At 60.6% G+C, this 20,706-nt stretch overlaps 2 protein-coding genes across 7 annotated transcripts in view; both read right to left on the reverse strand.

Annotated features, from left to right (window-relative positions):
* Window positions 1-4,205: 4,205 nt before the first annotated feature.
* SCN1B (sodium voltage-gated channel beta subunit 1) lies at window positions 4,206-12,137 on the reverse strand. 2 transcript variants are annotated; one of them, XM_084613179.1, is made up of 6 exons: window positions 11,019-12,130; window positions 9,681-9,847; window positions 8,516-8,756; window positions 7,330-7,471; window positions 6,216-6,325; window positions 4,206-5,723 (listed from the first exon to the last, which is right to left on the reverse strand). In XM_084613179.1, exons 1-5 carry the CDS (start codon window positions 11,059-11,061, stop codon window positions 6,259-6,261), a joined length of 660 nt encoding a protein of 219 aa, XP_084469305.1. In that variant the 5' UTR covers window positions 11,062-12,130; the 3' UTR covers window positions 4,206-5,723; window positions 6,216-6,258. The 2 variants fall into 2 exon arrangements, with proteins under 2 accessions (XP_084469305.1, XP_084469306.1); XM_084613180.1 differs by lacking the exon at window positions 7,330-7,471 and having other exon boundaries at window positions 11,019-12,137.
* Window positions 12,138-16,444: 4,307 nt separating this feature from the next.
* GRAMD1A (GRAM domain containing 1A) overlaps window positions 16,445-20,706 on the reverse strand; it is a 31,992-nt gene continuing 27,730 nt past the window's right edge. For 4 of the 5 annotated variants that reach the window (XM_084613754.1, XM_084613753.1, XM_084613755.1 and 1 more), the window contains 5 exons: window positions 20,392-20,577; window positions 19,866-19,953; window positions 18,432-18,539; window positions 18,104-18,224; window positions 16,445-17,570 (listed from right to left, as the gene is read on the reverse strand). In XM_084613754.1, coding sequence (XP_084469880.1) covers window positions 17,484-17,570; window positions 18,104-18,224; window positions 18,432-18,539; window positions 19,866-19,953; window positions 20,392-20,577 — 590 coding nt within the window. In that variant the 3' untranslated portion in view covers window positions 16,445-17,483. The remainder of the gene's footprint in view (window positions 17,571-18,103; window positions 18,225-18,431; window positions 18,540-19,865; window positions 19,954-20,391; window positions 20,578-20,706) is intronic. The other variant, XM_084613757.1, reaches the window with a different exon arrangement.

Genomic DNA, 20,706 nt, shown 5'->3' on the forward strand with positions numbered 1-20,706 from the left:
TGCTGGTTTTGCATAGCTAGACACCAGGGTGGTTAGAAGAGCACAGGAGGGCGCGGTGCGCATCAGAGAAGCTTTGAAAACCAGTTTCATGACTGGACAGGCTATGGTGTGAAAGTTCTGTTTGTTTTTCCATGATGAAACCCACCGCCCCTTGGTTCACTCTACTTCCCTGTAAGCTAACCACCCTCCCCTCCTCCCTTCGATCACCACTTGCAGAGGCAATAAAGTCATTGTTGCTTCATATTCATGCATTCTTTATTCATTCATCACAGAAATAGAGGGATAACTACCAAGGTAGCCCAGGAAGGGTGGTGGAGGAGGGAAGGACAAGGCCACACAGCACTTTAAAAGTTTAAAACTTTAAAACTTATTGAATGCCAGCCTTCTGTTGCTTGGGCAATCCTCTGGGGTGGAGTGGCCGGGTGGCCGGAGGCTCCCTCACCGCGTTCTTGGGCGTCTGGGCGAGGAGGCTATGGAACTTGGGGAGGAGGGTGGTTGGTTACACAGGGACTGTAGTGGCGGTCTGTGCTCCAGCTGCCTTTCCTGCAGCTCAGCCATATGCTGGAGCATATTGGTTTGATCCTCCAGCAGCCTCAGCATTGAATCCTGCCTCCTCTCATCATGCTGGCACCACATTTGAGCTTCAGCCCTCTCTTCAGCCCGCCACTTACTCTCTTCAGCTTGCCATTTACTCTCTTCAGCCTGCCACCTCTCCTCCTGGTCATATTGTGCTTTCCTGCACTCTGACATTGTCTGCCTCCACGCAGTCGTCTGTGCTATGTCAGTGTGGGAGGACACCATGAGCTCAGAGAACATTTCATCATGAGTGCATTTTTTTCACCTTCTAATCTTCACTAGCCTCTGGGAAGGAGAAGATCCTGTGATCATTGAAACACATGCAGCTGGTGGATAAAAAAAAGAGGCAGTGGTATTTAGAAAGACACATTTTCTAGAACAATGGCTACACTCTTTCACGGTAAACCTTGCTGTTAACATTACATACACAGCACATGTGCTTTCATTCCAAGGTCGCATTTTGCCTCCCCCCACCACGTGGCTAGCCCCTCACCCCCACCCCCAGCTAACAGCGGGGAACATTTCTGTTCAGCCACATGCAAACAGCCCAGCAGGAACGGGCACCTCTGCATGTCCTCTTAAGAAAAGCACCCTATTTCAACCAGGTGACCATGAATGATATCACTCTCCTGAGGACAACACAGAGAGATAAAGAATGGATGTTGTTTGAATGCCAGCAAACATACACTGCAATGCTTTGTTCTACAATGATTCCCGAGTACATCCTACTGGCCTGGTGTGGTAAAGTGTCCTACCATGGTGGGTGGAATAAGGCTGCCCTCCCCAGAAACCTTTTGCAAAGGCTTTGGGAGTACATCCAGGAGAGCCGCAAATGACAGGGCAAATTAATCATTAAACAAGCTTGCTTTTACACCATGTATAGTATTTTAAAAGGTACACTCACCAGAGGTCCCTTCTCTGCCTGACGGGTCTGGGAGGCAGCCTTGGGTGGGTCCTGGGGGGACTGCCTCCAGGTCCAGGGTGAGAAACAGTTCCTGGCTGTCAGGAAAACCGGTTTCTCCGCTTGCTTGCTGTGAGCTATCTACAATTTCATCATCTTCCTCGTCCCCAAAACCTGCCTCTGTGTTGCCTCCATCTCCATTGAAGGAGTCAAACAACACGGCTGGGGTAGTGGTGGCTGAACCCCCTAAAATGGCATGCAGCTCATCATAGAAGCGGCATGTTTGGGGCTCTGACCTGGAGCGGCCGTTTGCCTCTCTGGTTTTCTGGTAGGCTTGCCTCAGCTCCTTAAGTTTCATGCGGCATTGCTTCGGGTCCCTGTTATGGCCTCTGTCCTTCATGCCCTGGGAGATTTTGACAAATGTTTTGGCATTTCGAAAACTGGAACAGAGTTCTGATAGCACGGATTCCTCTCCCCATACAGTGATCAGATCCCGTACCTCCCAATTGGTCCATGCTGGAGCTCTTTTGCAATTCTGGGACTCCATCATGGTCACCTCTGCTGATGAGCTCTGGCCAGCGTGGCAAGCTGCAGGTGACCATGCAAACAGGAAATTGAAATTCAAAAGTTCGTGGGCCTTTTCCTGTCTATCTAGCCAGTGCATCTGAGTTGAGAGTGCTGTCCCAGAGCGGTCACAATAGAGCACTCTGGGATAGCTCCCAGAGGCCAATACTGTCTAATTGCACCCACAGTACCCCAAATTCGACCCGGCAAGGCCGATTTAAGCACTAATCCACTTGTCAGAGGTGGATTAAGGAAATCGATTTTAAGAGCCCTTTAAGTTGAAAAAAAGGGCTTCATCGTGTGGACGGGTGCAGGTTTACATGGATTTAATGCTGCTAAATTCGACCTAAACTTCTAGTGTAGACCAGGGCTTAGGCTCAGAGAACTGCGGTTCCAGAAGGTGGAGGGGCTTAACCCCTGAGAGTGGACCCCCAAGAAGGGATGTCACAATGAAGGAGGTTCCCCCCCCAGGGACTGTATGGGGCCAAGAGTGGGCACAATCTGTGGGTCTGTGACAGACCATGCCCCACATCAGCTGCAACCTCTCTGCCCTCATGGCCTGCACTCCCCACGCCACCCCCTCCCATGCTGACAGGCTCCCTTCCAGCCCCCTTCCTTCATTTCCCCCATGCCACCCCCTTCTCCCCCTGTCAGCCTGAACTCCCCATGCTGTCCCCTCCTCTACTGCAAGTCTCCCTTCCTATCTCCCGGCCCCCTCCCCCGCAGCCTGCACTACTCACACCACCCCCTCCCCTGCTGCCAGGATCCCTCTCCCCATTCCAGCCTGCACTCCCCATGCCTCCCACTTCCCAAGATCCCCCTCTACCTAACCCCATATTTACCATCACCCCCCACCTCTATCACCCACATAGCCCCCTATCTGGTCCCTGACCCCCCGTGACACTACACCCCATACTCATCATAGTGATGATTATGGTGTGATTATTGCATAATTATGATGCATTTTGTACTAAATGGGTCATGTGAGGTGTCTTTGGAAAAGTTACAATTTGCCAAATATGATTATCCTATTTGTGGGCATGTATCATTTTTGTATCTGAAGTTATGAATATTGACTATGTACCTGTATTTCGTGCTTACTGTGGGTAACCCCCACAGCTAGCCTTTCAGGTACAACAATGAAGAAGCTAGACAGTGCTAATGGCTCACCAACAAAGCCAATGGACCATGGAAGAGTTTAGCCTTCCTGTGTGAACATTTCAGCCAGCCTATGAGTAATGGTTGCTATGACTCAACAAGGCATGTAAGGGCATGTGACCAGGCCACATGACATTGAACTCCATTTTGGTACCTGTATTTGTCCACAAACTGGACTGGGAACTGAGTTTGGAACACAGGGTTCCCGCTATAAGTTAAAGCTATACAAGGCAGGGAGTGACGTCATCTGGTGTCCTCACACAAGGACACTCCTGGCAACGCCTGGGAACAAAGACTGAATTGGGGGAAAATGCTGGTCCCAGGCTAAAGAGATTTTTAACCAGTATATGAAAACTCAATGAACTGCTTGTATCATCAGTAAGATGGAGAAATTACCACTTCAAATCTTATCCCTCTAGTATTTTAGGCTGTTTGTGGTTTTGTTTATTTACTAGGTAATCTGCTTTGATCTGTTTGCTGTCACTTAAAATCTATCTTTCTGTAGTTAATAAACATGTTTTATGTTCTTATCTTTACCAGCTTGTTTTAAATGAAGTGGGTGGGAAAATCTCATCTCTGTAAACAAAGGCTTTTGCATATCTTTCCCATATCAAGGGGAAAGCAAACTATATTAATGAGCTTGCATTGTACAGTGCAAGATGGTATAATACTGGGTTTATACTCCAGCGAGCGTGAAAGGCTGGGGAGATGGGAAATTGAATGTTGTCTTCTCTCTGTCCTTGAGTGGCTTAGGTAAAGCACTCAGGTAGCTCAGTTGGGTATGTGGCACCACCTGTTGTCATGCTGGGTGATAACACGGTCCTGGAGAGGCTGGCTGAATCTCTACAAAGCAGTGTGAGAGCAGCCTGCCCAGCTGGTGGGTTAGGGGGCACAGCAGCTCCCACAGCTCCCAGGCTGCACCGTGGGGGTTGACAACCCATTACACCCATACCCCACCTCTATCCCCCGCCCCATGTCCCCTCCACCCCAGGAATCACACTGTGAGTGCAGGATGAAATCCAGTCTCTTTATTCCATGAACAGCCCCTACGGCACCGTGACGGGCGGGTCCCCAGGACCTGTCCAAGGGTCGGAGGAGGAAGGGCCAGAAGCCACTCAGCTGTATTCCCTGAAGAGCCCAGAGTGGCTGGGTTGGGGTGATGGGTCCCCTGGGCCAGGGGGACTGAGAGGGACATGGCATTGGGGAGCGGGATGGCATGGGGGTGCTGGCTGGCACAGGGAATATGTTTTTGGAAAGATTTCATTGAAGGGGCTGGCTGGCATGGGAGATATGGCTGGATGGCATGGAAGGATATGGCACTGGGGGGATATTGCATGGGGGGCTGGATGGCAAAGGGGGCAGCTGGTATCTCAGGTGTCAGTGCATGGAGGGGAGGGGGAAGAGTCTGCAGCACCCCTTGGAAGGCTGAGGAGGGCACTTACTAGCAAACCCCTCAGATACCCTCTGTGGGGGCTGCTCCCCCAGATCTCAGCCCCGCCCCCCCGCCCCCCAACAGGAGGAGCTATCTGAGTGCCATGGACCTGGAGGAGTCCTAACCTAGCCCTGCCCTGCCTGCCATACCTTGACCGTTGGGAGGGGATGGAGGGTGGGGGACCCAGGGGAGTCTGCTCTGGGAGTCCGCAAAGCAGCCCCCTAGGGCAATGGGGAACATCCCATTTGCAAATGGAAACACTGGCTCCTTCAGGGAACATGCCTGGGGTCCTGAAGGCAGCCATCTTGTATGCCTGTCTCAGCCTCTGGGTGGGGCCTCAGGACCCTTTGGCAGCCATCTTGGACATTTCTCCCATCCCTATGGTGCCTTGGGTGTGGCCAAATTGGAACCCATTGGACAGCCATGTTGGAGGCATCCCCCATCCTCTCATGTGGCTGGGACCATGGAATCGCAGGACGCAGGCATCCTGGACACTGCTTCAAGTCTGGCTGAGGCCTACGAACCCACTGGGCGGCCAGCTTGGAGGCCCTCACCCAAGTCCCTGAGAGGCTGATGCTTTGCGCTGGTAACCTGGGACCAGGCTGGAAGCTGTTTGGGGCTCTGATGCCCTTCCCTCCCCGTCCAGGATGTCCCACATCAGGCCCCTGCTCCTCAGACCCAGAACATGCTGGCAGTGAAGTCACCAAAACAACCTGAAGCGCGAGAAATGTGCAAACCAGAAAGCGCGAGTGCAGTGCCCAGAGGTGGGGGCAGAGGGGCTGGAGCAGGCCGAGGCCAAGCTTTGCATTGCGTGAGCAGCGGCCATGTTGCTTCCCCCATCATGCATTGTGGCGGGGGCAGCCTCGCTCACTGTGAGGCGAAGGGATGTATCTAAAAGAGCGAGGTGCCCACTGTCCGCCCCCCGTGGGTCTGGGAGAGCGAGCACTAGGATTCATAACAACATGCTTTGTTTGGGGCGGCACCAGGCGTGCAGGGTGTGTGGGGGAGCCAGTTGCAGGGCACTCTCTGGGGGGCACCCCATCTCGAATCGCTCCCCTCGTCCTTCATTCGTTCCTCACCGTCGCCTCAGGCCTGCAACAAACAATGTCACTCAAAACCAGGCCACCCTGACCACAGCCCCTGCAGCCAAAGGAGAACCTCGCTGCTGTTAGCAGTAGTGGGCTGTTATCCTCTCTGGGGTCCACCATGGGAGTGGGACGTGACACTGTTTTACAATAAATTGTAGTTGAGATAGGGAAAGGAGTGAGGCCTAGTGGTTAGACTGGGAGCCAGGACTCCTGGGTTCTCTCCTGGCTCTGGGAGAGGAGTGGGGTCTAGTGGTTAGAGCAGGGGAGGCTGGGTTCTCTCCTGGCTCTGGCCCACAAGGCAGGGGCACAAGGCACAGCGCTATGGTGGGTACAGGGAACTCTTGTGCCCCTACCAAGGTGGGGAGGGGCCATGGGGCTGGCAGAGGCAGTCGGTGCTGGGGGTGCAGCGAGGCAGAATCTGATAGGAGGATGCAGGGTAGCGCCAAATCCTGTGGGCCAGGCCGACCCCCCAGGGCTCCCGCCCGTCTGGGCTTACCCGGCTCACGAGGTCCCCCAGGCTCACGGACGGCCCCCAAGAGCTATTCTGCCACCTGCACCCCGGCACAGTTCTCCTTGCTCTCCGACGTGATGGCCAGGTACTCGGAGCTGTGGAGAGATGGGGGTGAGGACAGCCTGCCATCCACTGCCGACCCCAGGGTTGCCAACTTTCTAACTGAACAAAACCGAACACCCTAGACCACCCTTCCCGAGGTCCTGCGCCCCACTCACTACATTCCCCCTCCCTCGGTGGCTCGCTCTCCCGCACCCTCACTCACGTTCACTGGGCTGGGGCAGGGGGTTAGGGTGCAGGAGGGGGCTGCGGGTTGCACCAGGGGGTGGGGTGCAGGGTAAGTGAGGGCTCCATTTGGGGGTGTGGGCTCTGGGGTGGGGCCAGGATTGAGGAGTTTGGGGTGTAGGGGGGGCTCCAGGATGGGAGGTGGGGCAGAGGGGTTCAGGGTATTGGAGGTGGCTCTGGGCTGGGGCAGGGGGATTAGGTGCAGGAGCAGGTGAGGGCTCCATCTGGGGGTGCAGACTCTGGGGTGGGGTCAGGGATGAGGGTGTTGGGGTGCGGGCTTACCTCCTGCGGCTCCCAGTCAGCGGCACAGCAGGGAGTCTAAGGCAGGCTTCCTGCCTGTCCTGGCTCCACGCCCCAGAAGTGGCCAGCAGGTCCAGTTTCCAGGTGGGAGAGGGTGGGGCAGGAGGCTCTGCGCGCTGCTCTCACCTGCAGGCACCGCCCCACAGCTCCCATTGGCCACAGTTCCTGGCCAATGGGAGTGCAGAGCCAGTGCTCGGGTCTGGGGCAGCGCGCTGAGTCCTCTGGCCCCCCCGCCTAAGAGCTGGAACTGCTGGCCACTTCCGGAATGCAGAGTGGAGCCAGGACAGGTAGGGACTAGCCTTCATTACTCCTGCAGCACTGGACTTTTAACGGCCCGGTCAGCAGTGCTGACCGGAGCCACCAGGGTCCCTTTTCAACCAGGTGTTCTGGTTGAAAACTGGACACCTGGTCACCCTACCACACCTGGCCTTCCCCAAGGCACCTTTCACCTGGGTCCTGACCCCCTTCCAGCCTCCACCTGCCCCTCTGAGCCCTCCCAGCTCTCTGCACTCACGCATTCTCCTGTGCAGCCGCCTCAGTGGCCGCCGCGATCTTCTTGTAGCAATAAATCATCTCAGCCACCAGCCAGATGGTGAGCACCACAATGAGCACATACATCATGATCTCCGACACAATGGACGCCATGTCCCGATTCGCTGCGGGGGAGGAGAGGGTGAGACCCCCCACTGTCCACAGCCTTCTCCTCTGCCCCAGCACTGCTCCTTGCTGGAAAAGCCAGCTCAGTACCCATCACCATGCAGGCCTGGCAGGCAGCCCTGTCTCAGCACCCCCTCCAGGAACCCGAGCTTTGTCGGCAATGGGACAGGTTCCCCCAGCTCCTGGGGGCTGCCCCAGACCGTCCCACCTCTGGCCGTCAGAAACTGGCTTCTCCCGACACTGCCATGGCCACCTGCCCAGTTCAACCCCAATGGGCCTTGTGCCACGGGGGCCTTTAGTGCCTTAGCTCTTCCCCGCCCTGTCCCCCTCCCCCGCTGAATTTATGGGGTGCACACGGAGCCTCCCAGCATGCATAGAAGGCAACCAACCCCAGCTCTTCCTGCCCCTCTCGGGAGCCCAGCCTGATTGTCCTGCAGCCCCCTGCACCAGACCAGGTTGGACTGAAGTGGGGATGGGTGTACAGCCCCACTCCTCTGTGTGGCTCCGCCCCTGATGTGTACCTCCACCCCCATGTGTGTGGCTCTACCCCCTTGTGCCCTCACTCCCCGTGGGTATGGCCCTCTCCCCATGTGATTCAACTCCCCCACAGTATGTGCCTCCACTACTGAGTGCATGGTGCTACCCTCACACCTGGGCTGCCTTACTTTCAGGATGTGGGACCATGCCCCATGTGTGTAGCCCCACCCCAGTGAATAAGACCCCTCCCTCCATGTGGCCACAGCCCACACGTGTGGCCCTGCCCTGATGTCTCTGGCTTTGACCTCTGTAGGTAGCCCCACCCCTATGTGTGGACCTGACTCCATTACTGTGACTTCCCTGTACCTGTGGCTCTGCCCCATGTACGTGGCACTAGGGCGACCAGAGGTCCTGATTTTATAGAGACAGTCCCAATATTCAGTGCTTTGTCTTATACAGGAACCTCTTACCCCCCACTCTCTGGCCACCCTAGTGGCACCACCCTGTGTACATAGTTCCGCTCCTGCCCATGGCCCCACCCCCTGCCCGCGAACCCACCCACTCACCCTTGTCCACCACTGCGACGTGGATGGTCTTGTTGATGACGATGTTGTAAACGTAGCTGTTGAAGGTGAGGTTGCGGTCGACACGGCACAGGTACTCGCCCGCCTGCGCATAGGTCACGTTGGTCAGGAAGATGGACAGATCCTGCAGGTCTCGCGTGTTCTTGCTGCCGTTCCACACCACCAGATCCTGGAACCGCTCATCCACCACCTCCAGCAGCGCATCAGGGTCGTAGCGCAGGATCTGGGGGGAAGGGAGTCAGAGGGACGGCCATGCAGTGCGGGGGACGCCTGTCCCAGATCACAGCCCCATGGAAGATGTCTGTCCTGGACCAGACTCCCATGAGGGATGACTGTCACAGACCAGACCCCCACAGGGGATGCCTGCCACAGACCACAGCCACGCAGGGGACACCTGCCCCTGACCATAGCCCCACAGGGAGCAGTGGTGGTGTGCTGGGGACGGGACAGCAGCCTCAGCACTGTGGGTGAGGCCGGGGTTACCCCGCCGGGGGAGCTAGGAGAGTGGAAGCCAGGCTGAGACCCTCATGTCCGTGGGCAACTAGTGGGGACAGCCCCCTGGTGAGTGACACTCCCCCCCCACAGCCCCACAGAGAGTGACCCCTCTAGCCCCACAGAGAGTGACCCCGCCCGGGCCCACAGCATCACAGAGAGTGACCCCCCCCCCATATTCAGTGAAGGGAGACATAAGGCAGTACGGATGTGGTATCTGTTTTTCATAGGAGGTTCATCTCCTGGGAAGAGGATGGGGTATACTGGTTAGAGCCCGGGGGCTGGGAACCTGGTATCCTGGGTTCTATCCCCAGCCCTGGATGGGGAGTGAAGTCTAGGGGTTGCGGGGGGGGGGGGGGGGAGGGGGCGGAGAGTAGTGAGCACCCAGCAGAGAACGAACCTTGTCTGCCTTCACCCACCTCAGGGCAGCTGGTTAGTCACCAGGGCCTGTCTGGAACAGGCCAGTGCTGAGATGCAGCCACCTCTGGGGTGGGGCCCAGCTGCCGTCTAACAAAACATGGGGTGAAGGAGGAGGCTGCGTGCAGGGGAAGCCCCAGGGAGGAGAACAGAAAGCCCTAGACAGAAACCTGATTCCCTCTCCCGTACCCTGTGCTTCCTCCAGTGCGGTCCAACCCCCCAGCCAGCCCTCACGCACCCTGGTGAAGGTCTCAGTGCCCTTCTCCTTGAAGTACCACTCCGTGTAGGCCTCGGCTTCAGTCTCGCTCCGCTTCTTGCAGGAAATGCAGAGGATCTTGAAGGTCATCCCGAAAACGGCCTCGGTGTGGGACTCCACCTCCACGCAGCCGGCCCAGCACAACGCCACTGAGGAGGGAGGGTGTGAAAGGGTCACACAGAGCCCCCTCCAGACCCCCAACACCACCCCTGAGCTCCAGCCCCAGTCCCCAATCTGCACCCCCAGAACCACCTCAGCACCCCACATCTGCACCCCATCATCCTCTGATTTACACCCCTTCCACCAGCACCCCCAGATCTGCACTTCAGTACTCCCAGAACCACCCCCAGCCCCCAGGCTCCCCCATATGCTCCCCCTTCCCCTCCCTTCCCTCCAATCAGCTCTCGAGGGCCTGCACGAGCCCTGCACCCTGGGGGAGCTGCAGGTCGCTCACCGGAGAAGTAGGGATCAAGGCAAGGGCCTGGGAAGGCCACTGTTGGCTGGACAGGATCACACCTGCTCTGTGGGTGTCTGTCTGTGTCTGTGCTGCCCCAGCATGCACCAGATTACCTTGGGGCAGTACTGGGTGGGGGGAGCCCAGGGCTGGGCTGACAGGGGACTGCGGGTCGGGAGTGAGGGGCACCGGAGAGCTGGGTGGGGGTGGAGTTCAGGGCTGGGCTGACAGGGGGCTGCAGGTCTGGAGTGAGGGGTGCTGGCAGAACAGAGGGTGTGGGGGTGGAGCCCAGGGCTGGGCTAGCAGGGGGTTGCGGGTTGGGAGTGAGAGGCCCCAACAGAGCTGAGGATAGAGCTCAGGGCTGGGCTAGCAGGGGGTTGCGGGCTGGGACTGAGGGGTGCCGGCAGAGCTGGGGGGGCCCAGGGCTGAGCTATTCATTTTGTCACTGCAGTTGGATTCTGATACCTAAACTTTCCTAGGTGGTTCCTGCCCTGGTCGCTCGGTGTCACCCCAGAGCCTGTGAGGGATCAGCCCCTGCGAGGGCAGGTGGCCCCGTTTCTCTGAATCATGGCTCTGGGCACTCGATGTCCCCCTGTCTGTCTCTGTCTATCTGTCTCCCCATCCCCATCTCTCCATGCCTCAGGGCTAGTCCCACCCTGCCCTGGTCAGTGGCTACGTCCTGCTCCAGGCTTTCCCTGAGGGGAGGGAATCTGCCCCAGAATGGGATGGGGGGGGGGAAGGACGGTGTGGAGAGGGCTCAGGGAGTCCCCACTGGGATAGGCCCTGCAGCCCCTCCCCCATGGCCCAGGAGCCCCCTCTCTGGGCAGCCCTCAGCCCCCAATCTTTTGCTCCAGGTGTGCACTCACCAAGGCTGAGGCAGAGCAGGAGTGATGGGCCCAGCAGGGCCATGGTGGGTCCCTGGGATCAGGGGCCCAGGCCAGCTGGGGCAGCTCCTCAGTGGGGCTGGTGCTGTGGGCCCCCTCTGCCCCTGCCCGCCGGCTCCGTGCTCAGCGGACAGATGATCCTTGACAGGAATCTTCCAGGAGGGTATTTATAGCTAAGGGCTCGGCGCCCTGCACTGCCCGGCCTGTGCCTTGGAATGTCCTGGCTGGATGCTCCCAGCTGGTCCTGGCCGGCCCGTTCCCCAAGGCAGAGGCTAGCACAGCCTGGCTGCCCCCGCTGCCATGCGACACCCCAGATGGGCCCAGGGCCCAGCACTGCTGGGAAAGGGGCACCCCCACAGCCCGGGGCAGACAACAGGGCTGGCCGGAGGAGCCATAAACAGGGAAGCACAGGGAGCTGTCAGCAGGCCTGCGTCCCTTGCCCTCCACAGCGACCCCGTCCAGACGCAGCTCCCCTGGTCCACAGAGCAGAGTCCACAGCTCAGCTGCTGCCACCTGGATCCTGGCAGCCCATGAAATGACTCAGGTTCACGAGGGATGCACTTGCTCTGCCTGGGACTGGTGCTGTCAGGACTGGGTGCCTGGAGTCCTAGTGGGGGGGGGGGTCACTGCGGTCCCAGCTCGGTCCGGTCCAGCCGCTGTCTCAGTGTCACTGCAGAGCTGCAAACTGGCCACTCAGCAAATCCCTGGGTGGTGCCCACACCCAGCCAACAGCCCTGACCCAGCTCCAACGGTGATCAGGGCATGGTGCCCTGCCGGAATCACGCCCACTTTGGGGATGCCCAGGGCGACCTCGACACTGCCCACTAGGCTGGAATAGGGAGGTAGTGATGAAGCCTGTGTCCAGTAGGGATGATGCAATGGAGCCAGTGCCCACTTTGGAGGGGGCGATGAAGCCGGCGCCCAGTCAGGCCGGGAGGGGGCGATGCAGCCGGGGCCCGGTGCGGAAGGCGCGCGGGGACCCTGCAGCTCAGCCCCTGTCCGGTGCACTGCAGGGGAGCCGGCTGCGGCGAGCAGCTGCGAAGGAATGGAAGCGCCAAGCGCAGAGGGCGGGTGTGGATTGATGCATTGCAGCATGCGCCGGCGGCAGGCCGGGAAGCGCGGGGCTGGGGGCGGGACGCAGCGGCCGGTCCCCGCCCACCCGGGACACACGTGGGGACGGGACCGACAGCACTGGGGGCAGCGGCCACATCCAGGGACGGAGGAGAGAGTCATGAGGACGGATCCAAAGACCCAGCTCTGCTGGTGCCCCTCAATCCCAACCCGCAGCCCCCTGCTAGCCCAGCCCCCCAACTCTGCCTGTGCCCCTCATTCCTGACCTGCAGCCCCCTGCTAGCCTAGGCTAGTCCAGCCCTGGGCTCCCCACCCCCGCAGGTCTGGCAGTGCCCCTCACTCCTGACTCGAAACTCACTGCTCGCCCAGCCCTGGGCTCCCCACCCCCGCAGGTCTGGCAGTGCCCCTCACTCCTGACTCAAAACTCACTGCTCACCCAGCCCTGGGCTCCCCAACACCCAAGCTCTGCTAGTGCCCCTCACTCCCAACCTGCAGCCCCTGGCTAGCTCAGCCCTGGGCTCTTGCCAACTCAGCCGGTGCCCTTTACTCCTGATCCGCAGCCCCCTGCTAGCGAGCCCAGGGCTTCCCCCAGCTCTGCCGGTGTCCCTCGCTCCTGACCCACAGCCCCCTGCTAGCCCAGCCCTGGGCTCCCTACCCCTCAGCTTTGCCAGTGTCCCTCACTGCCAATCCAGAACCCCTGCTAGCCCAGCCCTGGGCTCCCCTGTGGATGGCCACTTTGCTCTGTGGAGTGGGTGAGTCAGAGTAGGTGGAGGCTGCTTTGGTGCTGGTGCTGCCTGGGCTCCCCCCACCTTTCCCTTCCTCAGTGCACCTGCCTTCATTTGTAGAGCTAACGTCAGGTGTGCAGGGATCCAACTACTCCCGTTTCTCCCTCCCTGTCCGCCTGCCCGGAGGGGCCGGCTCCCTGTGCACTCAGCTCCCTCCCGCCTCCCAAGTGTAGCAGTGCCTCAGGGGTATGGGACATGGGGCCTCTCCCTTCTAGATGGCGCTATCCCTTGTCCGGCCCAGGGCAGAGGGTTGACTGAGCAGGGGCTGGAGGGAACACCCCATAAGGGATGGAAGGAGGGCTATGTCTACGCTGGCAAGTGAAAAACAAAACTTTTGTCATTCAGAGGTGTTAACCCCCCCCCCCCCACACACACACACACACACACACAAAAGACAAAAGTTTTGCCCACAAAGTTTTATGTTGGCAGGAGAGCTGACAAACAGCGGCTACACTGTGTGACTTTTAGGTGCACAGCTGGGTCGCTAAAAGCAAGGTCTCAAGTGGGGCGAGGCCTCATCTGCAGTACTGGGTCTGGTTTTGGTCACCAATGTATAGAAAGGGTGTAGAGAAACTGGAAATGATCCAGAGGTGAGTGACAAAGATGAGCAGAGGGAGGGAGTTCAGGCCATCTGACCACAGGCTGAAAGAATGGGTAGGTTTAGTTTGGAAAAGAGGAGATTAACGGGGGACATGATAGCGATCTTCAGATATTTGAAAGGCTGCCATTAAAAAGATGGAGAAAAGTTGCTCTCTCTTGCCACGGAGGGCAGGACAAGAGGCAGCGGGTTCAAACTACAGCAGAGCAATTTAGATTAAATCTCAGGAGAAACTTCCTAACGGTAAGAACAGAAGGACAATGGAGCAGACGCGTAGAGAGGTTGTGGAAGCTCCTTCACTGGAGGTTTTCAAAAGGAGGCTGGAGCCATCTGTCTGCGATGGTTTAGCCCAACAAATCCTGCACCTTGGCGTGGGTTGGACCAGACCCCTGTGGTCCCTTCAAACCTGATGGCTCTGGAATTCTAAGGGCACCGCTCGTCTCTGCCCAGCTGCCTCTGGGCTCAGGGAGTGACAGCCGCAGCTGTGGGCTGAGGCTGGGTGTGTGAAGCAGGCTCAGCACACCTCACTCGGCCCCTCACAGGGGCTCCGTGGGGCTGCAACCCAGCAGTGGGGCTGGGAGACAAGTCTGGAGTATGGGGGAAGAGCCCTGTCACAGAAGAATCTGGGTCACTGTCACCACTGCCCCAACACTTCACCATACTGCCCCTAAGCACTGCCCCATACTACCCCCAACACTGCACTGCCCCGCCCCATACTACCCCCAACACTGCACTGCCCTGCCCCATACTACCCCCAACACTGCACTGCTCCGCCCCAAACTACCCCCAACACTGCACTGCCCCTAAGCACTGCCCCATACTACCCCCAACACTGCACTGCTCCGCCCCAAACTACCCCCAACACTGCACTGCCCCTAAGCACTGCCCCATACTACCCCCAACACTGCACTGCCCCGCCCCATACTACCCCCAACACTGCACTGCCCTGCCCCATACTACCCCCAACACTGCACTGCCCTGCCCCATACTACCCCCAACACTGCACTGCTCCGCCCCAAACTACCCCCAACACTGCACTGCCCCTAAGCACTGCCCCATACTACCCCCAACACTGCACTGCCCTGCCCCATACTGCCCCCAACACTGCACTGCCCTGCCCCATACTACCCCCAACACTGCCCTGCTCCGCCCCATACTACCCCCAACACTGCACTGCCCTGCCCCATACTGCCCCCAACACTGCACTGTCCCGCCCCATACTACCCCCAACACTGCCCCGCCCCATACTGCCCCCAACACTGCACTGCCCTGCCCCATACTGCCCCCAACACTGCACTGCCCTGCCCCATACTACCCCCAGCACTACCCCTGCACTCAACCCTGTACAATATTTCCCCAGCACCCTGAGGATCATGCTGTGCTGCCCCCTGCAGGTGCCGCCTGGCCAACGCAGCACACTCTCGACAGCTGAAGGCAGCCTTGGCCAAGGAAGTGCCGGTTACAGAAGCAGATGGGTGGGATTCCAGCTGCAGGCTCCAGCCATCTCGAGCCACGAGGAGGGGGGTAGCCCAGAGCTGGGCTAGCAGGAGGCTGTGGGTCAGCAGCAAAGGGCACCGCAGGGTTGGGTGGGGAGCCCAGGGCTGGGCGAGCAGTGGGCTGTGAGTCAGAAGTGAAGGGCCCAGGCAGATCTTCTGGGGGTAGCCCAGGGCTGTGGGTCAGGAGTGAGGGGCCCTGGCAGATCTTGGGGGGTAGTCCAAGGCTGGGAGAGCAGGGGTGTGGGTCAGGAGTGAGGGGCACCAGTGGGGCTGGGTGTGGAGCCCAGGGCTGGGTGAGCAGTGGGCTATTAGTCAGGAGTGAGGGGCCTCAGCAGATCTTGGGTGAGGGGAGTCCAGGGCTGGACTAGCAGGAGGCTGTGGGACAGGAGTGAAGGGCATTGCAGGGCTGGGTGGGGAGCTCAGGGCTGGGTTGGCAGGGGGCTGCGGGTTGGGAGTGAGGTGGCATCACAGGGCTGGGTTGTCAGGGGGATACGAGTCAGGAGTGTGGGGCACTAGTAGGGCTGTGGGTCAGGATTGTGCCTATGGCCAATGTCTAAGGACTGCAAAGGGGTCTCTGCTTGCAGCTGGGTCACGCCAGGTGATGTGTCCTTGGGTGGGCTGCAGGAAGCTGCTGGGCCCATCTCTGTCCCCAGGGAGGGGGCCTGGCAGGGCAGAGCAGTGAGATGTGGTCAGTGGGGCCAGGCAGCAGCAGAGCAGGGGGGCGAGGTAGGTGTACATTGGCCTGGGAAGGATCCTGAGCAGTATTGGAGCTGAGCTCCACTGCAGAGGGGAATGGGACAGGACATGGGGACAGTAATTGGCTCATCCGCACGCGCCCCTCCTGGCAGCTGGGGTGGAAACACTGCCTAGGGGGCAGTGGGGGGGTGGAGCTGGGCAGAGCAGGGCATGAATGCAGGGTCAGAAAAACTGGCTGGGGGGGCGGATGGGAGCACTGATTGGGGGGGGAGTATGGGGAGCGCTGGCTGGGGGGGCCCTGGGCAGAGCGGGGATGCAGGGGGTAGATAGGGGCGGAAGAAGTGGCTGTGGAGCAGGGGGGAGCGCTGGCTGCGGGGCACTGGGTGGAGTGGAGTGGGGATGCAGGGGGTTGATGGGACAGGGGCAGTAGTACTGGCTGGGGAAGAGCTGGCTGGGGGGCAGCAGGGGGAGGGGCAGGAGCACTACCTGGGGGGCAGTGGGGGGAGGGATGGGAGCCTTGGCAGGTTCTGGCTGTGGGGGGTCACTGGAAAGAGTGGGGCAGGGATGTGGGGGGGTGATGGGGGCAGTGGCAGGAGTGCTGGCTGGGGGCCAGCAGGAGGAGGGGGAGGAGCGCTACCTGGGGGGCATTGGGGGGAGGGATGGGAGCAGGCTCTGGCTGTGGGGAGGCGCTGGGCAGAGTTGGACAGGGATGCTGAGGGGGCCTCTTTCCCTTGTGGTCCCCTCATCCCCAGACACAGAGACTTGTTTTGGGTGGCACTGTCCCAGCCACTCTCTTTAATCAGCTAATAAATAGTGGGGTGGGGCCAGAGCCCCATAACACTGAGGATAGGAGGGAGCAGACAGCGTGCAGGCTGGTGGGGGTGCTCACACACACACACAGCCCCTTCCCCCCCAACAACGGCGAAAGGCAAGAGGCCCAGGCCGGGAGACAACAACCCAATGCCTGGTGGGCACCGAGCCCTCCAGGAATCGAGTGTTTGGGAAGGGGGCAGAGACATGGGCACTGCCCCCTGCAGCGCACGGAGCCTGCCCCAAAAGTGCCCCTTCTCCAGCACAGAGAGGACCCAGGAGTCCTGGCTCCAAGGTAAGGGGATGGGGGAACGGCCCTGGCCACTCCTCACAGTAACTCCATGCAGCTAGACCACCTAGAAAGTCAATTCCCAGCCCAGACTGGATGGGTTCTCCCCAGGTCACAACAGGCTCCCAGCCAGCAGACATGGGGGGCTGGACCCAGCTGGCAGCCACAGTCCAGCCACTGTTGTCCTGGGCTGCAGCCAGCGGGCGGATCACGGGGGGCAGAGTCGGCCCCCAGCAGATCCTCCATGTGTCCCACGGTGCAGCCTCCACCTAGCTGTCCCCACAGAGACCTGCTCCGCCAGGGGGTGGCAGGAGAGTGGAGCAGCCCAAGCCAGGGCCGACGCCAGCCAATGGCTGGGTGCTGCTGACGCAGCAGGAGAAGCTGACCCTAGGAGGCGTCCATCAGCCAAGGATGGGGCAACACTGAGCTGGCTGACGAGGGGCGTCCGGGTGGCGCTGACCTGGCCGAGGGAGCCGGCCGATGAGGGGCGTCCGGGCGGTGCTGAGCCGGCCAAGGGAGCTGGCCGATGAGGGGCGTCCGGGTGGCGCTGACCTGGCCGAGGGAGCCAGCCGACGAGGGGCGGCCGGACAGAGCTGAGCCGGCCAAGGGAGCTGGCCGACGAGGGGCGTCTGGGCAGCGCTGACCCGGCCGCACTCTCAGATCCAGGTCAGTCTCCCATGGCCCCTGGTGGCCAGCGCAGCCTCAGGAGACAGCATCAGCCTGGCCCGGCTCCGGGGGTGGCTCTGCCATCGCGATGCCCTGGTGCAGCTTCTCCAGGGAGACCTTCATCTGGGGGGCAGCGGGGGGAGGAGGTACCAGTTATTCCTGAATGGCTGACAGTCCATGAAGAGGGCTTCAGCCTTGTAGTCCTGGCTCCCAGCCCACCCCTCCCCCCATCTAGACTGCACTCCCATCAGAGCAGGGAGAGAATCCAGGAGTCCTGGTGCCCAGATCCCCACATACACTAACCCCACTCCCCTCCCAGAACTGAGGAGAGAACCCATGAGTCCTGGTGCCCAGCACCTCTGCTCTAACCAGTAGATGACACTTTCCCCAGTGCCTCCTCTTTCCTCGGGCTCCCGGATCACCAGCTAGGCTGGGTCCTGCTGCCAGGCAGGCGGCGCCCCAAGCAGCTCTGGGTGCAGGGATCTGGGGCTGGGTGACTGTGCATTAGTGCTGCTGGCCCCAGGGCTGCAGAGCAGGCAGGGGGAGCCAGGCCCAGGGGAGATCCAGGCCAGGGGGCCGCGCAAGCAGAGCTGCAAGCCCCCACTGGGCAGGGACCTAAAGAGCACAGTGAGCCCGGCCCGGCACTGCAGCATCACCTCGTCCAGCAGCTCCACAGAGGCCTCCAGGATCTGCCTCCACTTCCGCACCTCGGCGCCATGGAAACGGCGCTGCAGCTCCAGGACCTCGGCCCACTCGCCTGCTGTCTGGGGCAGCTTCCTGGGGGGGCAGGGGGTCATGGCCAGCTGAGGTGGGGGTCAAGGCCCCCAACGCCAGCTGCTGGGACCCCTCCCCTGGCACCTCAGCCCTGCTCCAAGAATACCCAACCCCCCTCACCTCTTGTGCTCCCCTCACTACCCCTCCCCCACTGCCAGAAATCTCCCCATTCTTCCACCCACCCACCCTGCCCCTGCTGGGATCACTCACCCTCGGGCCAGTGCGGGGGCCTGCCAGGCCTGGAAGGCGCGGGCTGTGTGCTCCAGCGCCCACAGCCGGTATAACAGCATCACATTGAGAACCACCAGGATCAGCAGGCTGGGGGGAGAGGGAGAGTGAGGGGCGGACAAAGCCCCGCCCCAGGCCGGATGCTGGTAAGGGTCACCCAGTGTCCCTAGGACACAGCCCTGTTTTACATGGAGCAGAACCCAGGGATCCTGGCTCCCAGCCTCCCTGCTCAAACTACTACACCCCTCTCCCTCTCAGAGCTGGGGAGAGAACCCAGGAGTCCTGGCCCCCCTGCTCTAAACCACTAGACCCCTCTCCCTTCCAGAGCTGGGGAGAGAACCCAGGAGTCCTGGCCCCCCTGCTCTAAACCACTAGACCCCTCTCCCTCTCAGAGCTGGGGAGAGAACCCAGGAGTCCTGTCCCCCCTGCTCTAAACCACTAGACCCCTCTCCCTCTCAGAGCTGGGGAGAGAACCCAGGAGTCCTGTCCCTGCGCCACAGGTACATGTGTGGCTGTCTCAGACCCCATCTCCCTGCCCAGAACACACTCAAGGCAGGCTGTCAGATTTGCATACTGCACTCTGATTGGTGGGGCCCGGAGCCGAGACCTGCTATTACCCATCATGTCCGTGGTATGCTGGCCAATCAGAGCGCAGTATGCAAATCATGCCACCTCAGTCAGCGCTCCAAAGCTCAGAACACTAGGGGCAGGGCAGGGGTGGTGCTGGGGGCAGGCGGGGCAGAGCCAGTGGTCCATGGGGGGGGGTGTCTGGGGGCACAAGGGGGTGGGGTCAGGGGGTCCATGGCAGCCTGGGGGCGGAGGGGGGGGTCACACCATACCTCACACAGATCCTGTGAGGCAGCAGAGACAGAAGGAAGGAAAGAGACACGTGAAGCCTCACCCCAGAGAATCACCCCATAGCTCCCTCCATGTGTAGCCTCCCTCTCCCAACACACAGCTCCTCCCACCAATAGCCCCTGCCTGGCTACGCACAGAGCAGCTCCCATCCCCCCCACAGCCCAGTCCAGTCCAACTCCCACATCCCAACTCGGGAAAGGGTCTGTGGCTCTGCCCCCAGGGGGTGCCCCTGCTCTGCTCCCCAGACCATACCCCTTCACATCACCCCCAGAGCCCAGCCTGAGCCCAGCTGTGTGTCCCAAATCCTGGACCCTCCACCCCCCCCAGAGCTCCACCCCTGCATTACTCCCCTCAGAGCCCTGCCCTGCCCCACCCTGCCCCCCACATCAACCCTCCCCACAGAGCCCTGCCCCGCCTCCCGCATTATGACCCCTAGAGCCCTGCCTGGCCCCCTACATCACTCCTCCAAAGAGCCCCAGTCCCCTTTAGTAACATCCCCCCATAGCTCAACCGCCCACCCCTCCACCTCCCCATAGCCCAGCCCCACAGGCCCCTTACACCAGGCTGACGATGAGGATGAGGGTGGACACGGTAGGGCCCCGGCTTCGCTCCACCAGCTGCTGGGACAGCCGGGTTGCCAGGCTGCCTGCGGGAAGAAGGGGCAGGTTAGGTGGAGGCCGAGCCAGCCCCATGTGCCCATGAGTTGCTCCCCATAGGGGACTGCAACAGCCCATCTCCCATCCTCTGGCGGGGAGGAATAGCTGCCCTCGCAGGCTCCCTCATGGGGGATCGTCACGGACAAGGCATGTTCCCCCTTACCGGGGGGGGCGGTGATGGGGGTGCGTTCCCCTTTACCTGGGAGTGGGGGGACAGGGATGGGGGTGCATTTGGGTGGGCGGGTTCCCTTTGTGCTGGAGATGGGGCTGGGACGGGTTCTGGGGGGCAGATTACAGGAGGCGGCATATTTCCTTTGGATGGGGGGTGGGTTGTGGGTAGAGAGTTGGGGGCAGGTTCCCCTTTACCCGAGGGGGGGGGAACAGGTTCCTTCTGGACATGGGCAGGGATTGGGTGGGGTTTTCCTTACTGGAGGGGTGCAGGGGGCGGGGCCCCATATCTCTGGGGGGCAGCGTGGCCAGGGTAGGCTCAGCATGGGGGGCCCTCCAGCTCAGCGTGCGCTTCCTGCGGTGCAGCCCAGCCAGCAGCCCCCGCGGCTCCGTCCCACGGCCACTCTCCTCCAGCAGCGTCTTCTCCGCCCGTGCCAGTGCCAGCCCTGCAACACCAAGAGGAGTGAGACGCCCACGCCAGCCCCACCACACCGGGGGGGAGACGCCGATGCCCGTTATGCCCTGCCATGCCAGGGTGGGTGAGACACCCACACCAGCCCCACCACACCGGGGGG

The sequence above is a fragment of the Lepidochelys olivacea genome (assembly GCF_965140295.1).
Source record: "Lepidochelys olivacea isolate rLepOli2 genome assembly, chromosome: 24".
Classification (NCBI taxonomy): domain Eukaryota; kingdom Metazoa; phylum Chordata; order Testudines; family Cheloniidae; genus Lepidochelys; species Lepidochelys olivacea.

Excerpts from the sequence above, each read along its gene's own strand:
- SCN1B (XM_084613179.1), bottom strand. The coding sequence starts at position 11,061 with ATGGCCCTGCTGGGCCCATCACTCCTGCTCTGCCTCAGCCTTG. Across the intron at positions 9,848-11,018 it reads CCTGCTCTGCCTCAGCCTTG|TGGCGTTGTGCTGGGCCGGC; the intron begins GTGAGTGCACAC and ends CTCCCTCCTCAG. Across the intron at positions 7,472-8,515 it reads CGTCGCAGTGGTGGACAAGG|CGAATCGGGACATGGCGTCC; the intron begins GTGAGTGGGTGG and ends CCTCCCCCGCAG.